The sequence below is a fragment of the Primulina huaijiensis genome, chromosome 15 (assembly GCF_012295235.1).
Source record: "Primulina huaijiensis isolate GDHJ02 chromosome 15, ASM1229523v2, whole genome shotgun sequence".
NCBI lineage: Eukaryota > Viridiplantae > Streptophyta > Magnoliopsida > Lamiales > Gesneriaceae > Primulina > Primulina huaijiensis.
The window spans coordinates 5920738-5931970 of record NC_133320.1 but is presented as its reverse complement, the minus strand read 5'-3'; the positions used below and the strand labels follow the sequence as shown (position 1 = coordinate 5931970).

Below are 11233 nucleotides of genomic sequence, written 5' to 3'. Positions count from 1 at the left end.
TTCTCGATATAATCATTATTTAATTCAAATTTTCACAATTCTAAAAAATAATTATATTATTATTATATAATATATACAAAGTTAAAACATTCAGTATAATTAATTCTTTTTAAAAAAAAATTAATAACCAAACAAATTCTATCATGACATGATATTTACAATTAAAAAAAATGATTCTCAACAAAATATAGTTAAATATGTTTTGAGAAAATGATACATTCTTGCAACGTGATGCATCGTTATTTTATATACTCTAAAAAAGGTTCATTTTTATGAAAATATGAATAAAATGCATACAGAATAGTTTAAAACACGTGGAGACCAAAAAATTTTAAATATCAAAATATTGAAAAATAACCTGACACAGGTGTATTTGAATGTATTTAAATTAAGGTATCAACGAATTGAGTCAGTTCGCGCACTTTTCTAGTCGGCTTCACTAAATATTTGATTTTATTCGAATTTATCGAACTCGAATCGAATTCGAACATATTCAACATTTTTTTAAACGAACTCGAACCAAAATTATTATATTCTACAGTGTGCGAGCGAAAATTATTTCTTTTAAGTCAACTAGCAAAATTTAATATTTTATTAATAAAATTATATATTAAATATGTATACATTTTCAGTTGAGATTTTGAACCTTAAAGTTCGAACAATACTTCAAAAAGCTTACGAAAGAGTTCAAATATTTAGAGTTGAACTCGAGTTAAAAAAAATTAAAAATTTGTTTGCTTCAAATGTATCTCAAATTCAAATATAATTTATTCTAACCGAATTCTAGTCTGAAATTTTTACTAAAATTTGTCTCGATTCGATTAGTTTGTACCCCAAATTGAAATACACATAAAAAGCTAAGTTTTTTAAAAAACATGTTTGACCAAGATTATTTTGTTAACGCAAAACAAGTAAAATGGGGTTCCCAACCCTAATGAGCCACAAACACAACATTGTGTTCAAGAGAAAAGGACACAAGAAAAATAAAAAAAGGGAAATCTCCCATATATATTACAAAGGCATTGAACTTGAAAGTGAACAGAAGACCTTAGCATAGAGCAAAGTTTATCAAGATTCAGAAATTAAAATACTCGTCCACTGTATAATTATTTTCAAGGTAATACAAACATCGGTCCCAAACTTACTGAAATCGGATACATTACATTCAAGTAACAACGGGTAGAGCCACGACGACGCATGCGTATCTAAGTTTGAAAATGTGAGCAGGAAAAAATATGAAGAACCTATAGTTTTGATCGGACCTTCTCAATAAGTTCTCTTCTGAGGATTTTCCCAGATGCTGATTTCGGGACACTATTTACGAAAGTGACTCTCTTCAATCTCTTGAACGGAGCAACCTGAAGTACGTAGTTAAAAACGTGTTAGCTCTTCAAAGAAATGATGTTCAAACAGCACGTTTGGTTTGGTTTCTTTCAGATCAATCGACTCCTAACCATAACAATAACGAAAATGATCTGGGTTTCTGTTGTAATACCTGATCCGCTATGAATTTCTTGATATCTTCTTCGGACAGTGAGCTAGTAGCAGACCGGACAACATACGCAATAGGGACTTCACCAGCTTCGGCATCGGGACACCTTAAAGGGGCATAAACTTGGTATGTGGTTAACAGAAACAAAAAATGTTTAAATTTCAACTTCTAAAGATGAAACAAGCAGATTGTTTGTGTGAGTGGCATACGGGATAACAACTGCATCTAAAATCTCGGGATGAGAAATGAGTAACCCTTCGAGCTCGGCTGGAGCAACCTGGCATTAAGTTAAAATAAGTTATTACATACCAAACCCGGCAATAGGAAATATAAACTGAACAAACTGTCGAAAGACTCCAAAGAATTAAAATTTAGTGTGTTTCTTTGTTTCATTTGTGTTTTTGTTTCACTTCATTGATTCAAATAGTTCATTTTAAGTAAGGGAGTCGGAGAGCAAACGGATCGAACAGGTTTACAACCTTTTCAAGCCGGCTCAAATTTCTTTTGTTTCGTGTTCAAAACTATCAAAGTTGAACCGAACTTGAACACATTCTAATATATTAATAGCTCATTCTTAAAATTACATAAGTTCATAAACTCAAACTCGTATTTAAACCTTTCTCAACAGAGTTCGTTAACTAAATTATAACATAGAAGCAAATAAATCAAGCCCAATCCAAACTCCTAGTTGAGCGAACTCAATGCAAAAATAGTTTACTTCACGTGCTTTGAATTGAGTTTCGAAATAGCTAAAAAATTGAGCCCCGACTCAAATCTGAAAAAATGAGTAGTATTCAACTGGATTCGTTTCTGTGGCACCCCTAATTTAAAGTTTAAACTCATCAAGCTCAACACATCCCAAACAATGGCTCAAAAACTAAGCTTGAATATGAAATATTCGGTAATCAAATTCGAATCAAGCTTGAGCATGTTTAAAAATCTAACTCAGATGTCAACCCAGATCAGTTCAATAGTCTTGTTTATATTCTGCTCCATTTAGTTAGTTTTAAACTCACTGACTTAATTCCAACATAACAAAGTCTTATTTCATACTTATCTTGTTGACCGCATGATCCTCTTTATTCCTTTCAACTCTATCTCTATCAAGCATCAGCCAAACGGTGAAATTATAAAAATCAAAATCCATCAAAATTAATGTCGTCAACTGTGTTGCTGACAAGATCCAAGTGACCAGTGTTAAATTACATAATTTGCAATCCATAATCATCATCAACAAGCATCTGAAACATCATGCATTATTCAACATAAATTGCTTCATTACTAAACCTTCCAAGTCGGCCAGCAAGGCTAGCAAAATTGTGGACTACAATTGATCGCCTAAGTTGCTGCTTAAATTATCCAACTGGGTTCAAGAGATATTAAGCAAGTGCATCATCTAAACTTGGAGAATAAATCCTATCGCCAAGAATGAATGGAGTGTGCCATATTTGATGCAAAAGGAAGAGCCATGTACACATGACGAAACAATCAAGTTGACCGCCCAAAATTTATAGATTCTTCTTTTATATATGAAAACTCCCAACATAAATTTGGTATCAGAGCCACCCCTTGGCCTGATAATACAATACACATACGAAGATGGCAGTCAACAAGTAGCATCGAACTTGCCTTCAATTATTCCCAACAAGGCGCACCGACCTTTGTTGGTCAAGATTATGAGCTATGGAGCGTCTTGATGCAGACGTTGTTCATGACCCATGAACTCTAAGATAACGTTTAAGAGGGGTATCAAATATATACTCCAGCAGAAGAAGACGCATTGACAACAGCCAAAAGAAAAGAGCACAGGGAGAATAAGACCAAAGATGCAAGAGCCTTGTCCTTTATGCACCAAGAGATTAGCCGCTCTATAATTCCGAGTATCACAGGTGATAAAACATCAAAAAGCGCATGAAAAATTTTAAAGAATCAATTCGGAGGCTATGAGAAGGTGATTTCCATCAAATTGCAAAATTTATGATGAGAATTTGACAACTTAACCATGAAAGACAATGAAAAAGTCCAACAGTGCTCCTCCAGAGGTCTATAATGGTAATCAGATTCGAGGATATGGTGCTACTGTTGAGGACAGAAAGATAATAGAAAATGAGTTGTGGAGCCTGCCAGCAAAATTTGAGCACATCATTGCAGCCATTGAAGAATCCAAAGATTTATCGAAATTGTCTTTGGATGAACTTTTGGGATCCTTGGAAGCACATGAGAAAAGAATGAGTCACTTTAACACTCAAAATTTGGAGCAAGTTTTTCAAGTGAATGCTAGAATTTCATAGCAGATGAATAAAAAAGATGACGAGAACAAAAAAAGAGCAATTATGTTCAATGAGGACCAACAGGAAGAGGTCATGGCAGAAATTCAAATTTTCGAGCATGAGATCGGGGTAGTGGTAATTTTAATCAAAGAAACTTCAATTAAAATTCAGAATCCTATCGCCGAATTTGCAAAAGAAGCGGTCATGACACCAAAGATTGCCGCGATAAAAGCAAAAGATGCAGAAATGCAAATCATGCAGAGAAAGATTGCTGGTACAAGGAAGAGAAGAACAAAGCAAACTTCTGAGAACAAGAAAAAGGTCATGTATTTTATTCCTGCCTAAATACTCAACAAAATTATCAGAACATTTGGCATGTGGACGGTGGGTGCAGCAACCACATTGGCAAGAATAAACACATGCTCGTGAAATTGGATGAGTCATACTAATCTGAAGTAAAGCTCGGGGATTGCAAAGCACACAAAATTGGTGGAAAAGGAGAAATTGCAGTCCAGACAAAAGATGGCCAAAGAAATATTATCTGCAACGTCCTATATATTCCAACTTTGGCTAGCGTTAGCCAGTTGCTGGAGAAAAATTATAGAGTTGATTTCAATAATGATCATTGCAGCATTATTGACAAACAGAAGAATCTTACAATGGCTAAAATTAAGATGTGTTCAAACAAAGTCTTTCCACTTAATTTACCACTGTCCGAGAAAATTGTACTGCAGAGCACAACAGATGAAGATCATGATCTCTGGCACTTAAGGTATGGACATCTGAGCTTTAAAGGTTTAAATTTATTAAAGAAAAAGAATATGGTTGTTGGCTTTCCTAATATTCCAGACAGATAAAACCTGTGAAGGATGTATTTATGGCAAAATGCATCACCAACCATTCCCAAAAATAGCTTAGAAAGTCAAAGAACCTCTTCAAATTGTTCATGCACATATTTGTGGACCAACACAAACATCATCTCTCAACGACAACAGGTACTTTCTTCTGTTCGTTGATGATTATACCAGAATAATGTGGATCTATATATTGAAGCAAAAAAAATATCAGAAGCATATGAAAAGTTCTTGGAGTTCAAAGCAAGAGTTGAAAATCAGAGTGAAAAGAATAAAGACTCTCAGAACAGACCGAGGTGAATTAATTGGAAAAGCCTTCATGAACTATGGCAAAGAAAAAGGAATCCATAGGCCGCTGACTGTTCGATATAATCCACAACAAAATGGAGTAGGAGAGCGAAAAAATCGCACTATTGTTGAGATGGCTCGAATTACGGTGATCGGAAAAGGACTACCAAAAAGTTTCTAGGCAAAAGCATTAAATGCACCAGTCTATATTGTGAATCCCTTAACAACGAAAGCGGTTCCAAATAGGACACCATGTGAAGCATTGCATCGTAGAAAGCCACAGGTAACCAATCTTAAAGTATTTGGTTGCATTGGTTATTCTCAAATGCCTTCCCAAAAAAGAGAGAAATTTGCTGACAAAGGAGAAAAACTTATTTTTGTTCGCTATATGACGAATCCAAGGGATATCGTTTACTAGAACCAAAAAAAATAAGCTTATTATATCTCGAGATGTTATATTTGATGAAAGTCAGTCGTAGAATTGGGAAGAAGAAAAGAAGGTGAAGACAAAGGTTAGACATGTGCCCAGTCCAACTATGCCTAAAGTTGATTTAAGAGATCAGCCAAGAACGAGCACAAGTTCAAGTCCTAGCTCCAGCTCATGTTCATCATCAGAAGAATTCTATCCAGAATCAGAAATCCCAATAAGAAAAGTAACAAGCCTCAGAGAAATATATGAGTCATGTCATATGGCATTCTTTGCCTGTGAGCCACAAAATTTTGAAGATGCTGAAAAAGACGAAATCCAGATAAAAACAGTATGATTTACAAAAGCAGTCAGTGCAGAAATATTTGAGCAGCTAAGAAATGAAGCGGATTACAAATTAAGAGGAGGTGTTAGATGATTTGAAATCCAAATCATAATCAACAAGCAGCTGAATCATTATGCATTAGGCAACATAAATTGCTTCATTACTATACCTTCCAAGTCGGTTGGCAAGGCTAGCAAAATTGAGGACTACAATTGAACGCCTAAGTTGTTGCTTAAATTATCTAATTGGGTTCAAGATATATTAAGCAAGTGCATCATCTAAACTTGGAGAAGAAATCCCACCGCCAAGAATGAATGGAGTCGCCCATATTTGATGCAAAAGGAAGTGCCACGTACACATGATGAAACAATCAAGTTGATCGCCTTATGTGCCACTTAAAGCATCCAATTATATCCTCTGTCATTTTGCTTTAATATTAAGTATTTCTATTATAAATGTCTCTAGTCATTTGTAAAAAAATAATAATATGTACATACTGCATGGTCATAGTAAGACTCTACTGCATGAGCATGGAGGGAGAGTTCGAGGGCACCTATTTAGAATAGTTGAGTGTATTTTAAAATCAATAGAATTGTAATGGAAGAATTCTATTGAAATATATTGCATTTTGATATACATTAGCCTCCAAATTTATAGATTCTTCTTGTATATATTAAAACACCCAACAATCGGAACAGACAACTCTGTCAATCACAGCTTTGAAAAATGGCCTTGCCCAAAGAAAATAAAAAAACAATCCATTACCATACATACATTGATCTTTGAATCAAATGATGTTCAAAACTTGTAGGCAGAATTTAACGGAATCTGTAATTTCTAGAGGGTAACTCACCTGAAAAGCTTTGTATTTGATGAGTTCTTTGATACGGTCAACCACATAAAGCTGTCCATTATCATCGAAGTATCCAAGATCTCCGGTATGCACCCAACCATGTTTATCTATTGTAAGCTTTGTGGCCTGTGGATTGTTGAAGTAACCTGAAATTGAAGTGTATACCTTTAAATAAAGGGAAATCCAAGATTCCATCTCCATGAATGTATGAATACAGCAGTTGCAAGAAATTTCTTTATTAAATAATAATTAGAACATCTTCATAAATATCTATTGAAGATTGATGAATATATAATTAGCTCGATTAAAAAAAGGCATATCTACTCATAAACAAGAATTTATAATACTTGACTATGAGGCAATAGACATAACACGAGGCTCACTCAAGCCAATGATAAAATACAGAAATTTACAGCATGTAGAAAATTCATAGATTTTGTTGCAGAAAATTCTAAAGGCGTATTTTTCTTTCTGAATGTCAGGACAAAGACAAAACACAATGAAACAGATTATTAATCTAATTTGAACTGTAGATTAGGTTCAACCTCATCTCAGTTGAAAACAATCACACTAAACTAAATTATACTTAAAGTTCAAAAAAATCAAACTAAAACTAAAATATACTAGAAGTTCAAAATAATCTAACACTCAAAGTCAAATTTAATCATGTATGGAGTGACCTAAATGATATCAGTTACGAAACACTTGAATGAGCAAAACATGTATGAAACATTTCTAAGAGATGAAAAACTTCAAATGGAGAACAAACCTCGCATCATGTTGGGTCCTCGTACCCATATTTCCCCCACCTGGCCTGGAGGAAGAGGCTTCAACTTATCTACACTAACTATTTGGCACTCCACTCCCGAAACAAGAGTTCCAGCAGAACCAGAGTGTCGAGGCCCTGCATATGCATTCTCAATCGACACAATTCCACAAGTTTCGGTCATACCATAGCCCTGAAAATGAGGATTCTGCCATAAGTACTGGACATACTAAATGGCAACTGTGACGGATGCAAAATTATTTGTAGTTAATCTACATTATGGTGCAGCTCAGACAATAGCTTTCAGAACTTGGCAGTTTTTTGGCATCATGATCTCAAGATGAGCAGAAAAATTCAGAATCATCCAAGTAGTTTGAGACAAGAGCAAGGTCTTGTCTCCTTTTAGTTTATTATAAGCTCCTAAAAGATAAAATATGTTCTTTATATCTTGATGCTATTATGTGCGTTAAATCAGTTGTCCAAAGCATCATCCTTCAGTTATTTTCTTCGAGTGCTATCAAATGAGTGGAATTTCACCATGTGAACAGATTTATTCTTCCAAAAATTTAGTCCCATGAAAAACAGGCTTAGTAGAGTCTCCCAATTCTTAAGCTCTCCATCACAAAATCTACGAATGCTTTACAGATTTTACATAAAAGTAACAATGTTAACCAATTCTACTATAAATTCCACAGGGTAACAATAATTACCTGGCAAACAACAGCTTGAGGGAAGTTCTTTGCACATTCTTGCATCAGTTCCCTCCCTAAAGGAGCGGCCCCTGAACCAATCTGCTTCAACGACGACAAATTATACTTCTTGACCGTACTATTTTTAGCCAACGCTAGTATAATCGGCGGCACAACCCACATATGTGTCACCCCATATTTCTCCACGAACCTCAAAATCATTTCCAAATCGAACTTGGACATGGAAACAATCGCACTACCACGCTGCAGCTGCGTGTACATGATCACAGCAAGGCCAAAAACATGGAACATAGGCAAAACACACAAATAAACATTGTGGATGTCACCGGCCAATTCTTGATAAGCAGAAATCATTAATGATGCACATATGAAATTCCTATGGGTAAGAACAACACCTTTGCTCGTACCGGTCGTACCCGAAGAGTATAATAACGCAGCAGTATCATTTTGCTTGACACCGTTAACAATACCATCCAAATTCACAGACCCTTCATTATTTACTAGCTGGGTGAAAAGAGTAACCTTTTTAGGAAAATTAAAAATCTGTTCTTTCTCAATTTTTTCGTCCTCCAAGAGAATTACCGGCAAATCAAAATCTTTAACCTTAGGCAACAAACCTTGAATAGTAACAATAAGCTTGGGCTTTGAGTCTTTGACCTGTTTAGATAACTCTGAAACAGTGTACAGTGGGTTGACAGTCGTAGCAATGGCGCCTAAAGCCACGATCCCAAAGAAACAGAGAGGAAACTGAATGGTATTGGGGGAGAAGATGAGCACGACGTCGTTTTTCTTGATGCCCAGTTCGAGCAAACCATGAGAGACCTTGGAAACCATGGATTTGAACTGGCTGAAAGTTAAAATCTTTCCAGTGTGTGAATCTATAAGGGCTGGTTTATCCGCAAAAGATGAAGAGTTTCTGAATAGAAACGAGACCATGGAGAGGTTGGGATCTTTGGGAAGAAACAATGGCGGCAGCAAAGATCTGTAGATTCCATCGCGACCATACCCAGATTTCTCCATCTTTTCTTCTGCGGATGATTTTGGAATACCAAGGAAATGGGTTCGAGTTAGCCTACAAATATACGGCGAAAACAGCCTACAAATAATCACTGTTTCAAACTATTAAATTTGATCCAAATAAAAAATATATTTTCTCTTTAAAATATATTTATTTAGGTAATTTTTATCCGTATAATTTGATTTTTATAACCATCTTAATTATTGATATTCATCAATGAGTCAATACAATAAATACATACACAAAAAATACTTTGGTTTCCCAAATTCTTTTTTTTTTATAATACAAAAAAAGTCATTATCATAATTACCGCATAAATAAAATAATTTAGGAGTAAAGTATTTTTGAGAAACATAATTTGTTATATCTACCACACTCGAATTTTATTGATTTTATTTTTTTAAGTAGCGTTCTCCCCATTTTAAATTTTTTTTCCCGATGATATTTATTTACAATTTATTTCGGTATGTTTAAAAAAAATTACATTTCTAGTTTTGCACCAACATTTAATTTAAGAGTGATGTTATATGTACATCCATATTTGTACAACACAAAAAATTCCATGCAAAAATTCAATTTGTCAAAATCTCACTACATATTGAATACAAAATCTCGTGATATAATAGTAAAATCTCGCGATATAATGGTTGTAAATATCGTTGTAATGATATATTAGTTGTACTTATAGCATTATTCTTAATTTAATTTAATTTTTTTGTAATCAGAAACATGATAGATTATGTCAATTTAAATATTAATCACGTTTTACAATGTAGCTTAATGATACTTTTAAATTAAAAATTTTAATAATTAAGCACATAAATTTATGGCATTGGTCCATAGCGTGCGGATAAATGATGCTTTAAAGCAAGTTTTAGCCAACCTCTAGCGGGGGCGGAGCCACCCTTGGGCTAGGGTGGGCTTCAGCCCCACCTAAAATTTTATTATATTTTTTTTTGACTTTTCTGTATTTTTTTTCTTTATTTTTGTGTTTTGTTAAGTTTATTTTATTTATGCAAATTTGAAGAATTTTTGTTAACTATGAGTAATTTTTTAAAATGATCTTTTGTAAACACATATAATCTCTTTTGACTTTCGCTCGTATTTTACTCAACATGTTGAAAAACTTAATGTAAGTTGATTTTTAAAATTAGCTTTAAGTTCCAAATATATTTTTAGGCTATATTTACAATAACACACAAATATATTAAATTTAGCTAATATAATAATACAATTATGCAGTAACTACATATTTTATTATATCTTTATATAATTTCTATTAATACTAAAAATTTTATAGAATTTTAATTTTTTTAGTATGAACTAGTGTATGTTTACAAGAATTGATTTTGAGAAAAATAAAGCGCAAATTTTTCATGTGAATCAAGCATAGTTTTTCGGAGATTCTATGGTAATTTACATCGGATGGGATTTGGTTGAAAAAATTGATAACGATTTAATAATTAATGGGTTTTATTCTAAGAAAAATCGAAGTGCACAACTTCAGTAGTGTTTTAGCTCCATGTTTTTGAAGGTATTAAATTCTCTTGTTTTATGTTTTTCATGAAGTCAATATTTATATATATTTTATTTTAAATTTTTTAGTTAATTATTTATTTTATTAAACATAATGTGAGACGAAGTCAGCCCCAGGTAATTTTAAATCCTAGCTCCGCCCCTGACCTCTAGGAAAATTAATGAAAGTAAATGTGCTTTTAAATATCAAATTAATATGTAACATAATATCTAAATATTAATTAATAATTAATAACAGCATATTTTTACATCATTTTTTTTATAAACTTACAAAATTTATTGAAAAAAATTTGTTTCAAGACACAAATTATTGAAAATTTGATATATAAACTATTGTAAATAACTTAATACATCAATTTTTAAATTAGCAAATTGCTATTGATCAAGCTAAAAAGTCAATTTTATTATTAATTTAAATTAATTTAAAATGATTTTAAATATAATTATATTTAATAAATTCAATTAAGTATGTATTTTGATTAATTTTTAAAAAACTATATTTATTTTAAAATTATATTATGATAAATAATTATCAATTCAAATCAACAACTATTTTTTTATCGTATCAATAAAAATATAATTAATAAAATAAGTGATTGGTGCCTGGAGATACTTTTCTACCAAAACAAAAAAATAATCACGATTTTTGTTTTTAAAAATATGTTATTCATTAGTTGGAATTCGATACGTAAAT

At 32.8% G+C, this 11233-nt stretch overlaps 1 protein-coding gene across 1 annotated transcript; it reads right to left on the bottom strand.

Moving 5' to 3' along the window:
* Window positions 1-1052: 1052 nt before the first annotated feature.
* LOC140958954 (probable CoA ligase CCL7) lies at window positions 1053-9051 on the bottom strand. The gene is made up of 6 exons (XM_073416598.1): window positions 7986-9051; window positions 7279-7468; window positions 6510-6655; window positions 1702-1769; window positions 1496-1598; window positions 1053-1358 (listed from the first exon to the last, which is right to left on the bottom strand). Exons 1-6 carry the CDS (start codon window positions 9003-9005, stop codon window positions 1245-1247), a joined length of 1641 nt encoding a protein of 546 aa, XP_073272699.1. The 5' UTR covers window positions 9006-9051; the 3' UTR covers window positions 1053-1244.
* Window positions 9052-11233: the final 2182 nt, after the last annotated feature.

Bases quoted from the DNA above. Each gene is read 5' to 3' on its own strand.
- LOC140958954 (XM_073416598.1), bottom strand. From the start codon at position 9,005: ATGGAGAAATCTGGGTATGGTCGCGATGGAATCTACAGATCTTTGCTG. The intron at 6,656-7,278 runs GTTTGTTCTCCA...CTTCAATTTCAG, and splicing joins AGGACCCAACATGATGCGAG to GTTACTTCAACAATCCACAG. The intron at 1,359-1,495 runs GTATTACAACAG...TACGTACTTCAG, and splicing joins AGAAATTCATAGCGGATCAG to GTTGCTCCGTTCAAGAGATT.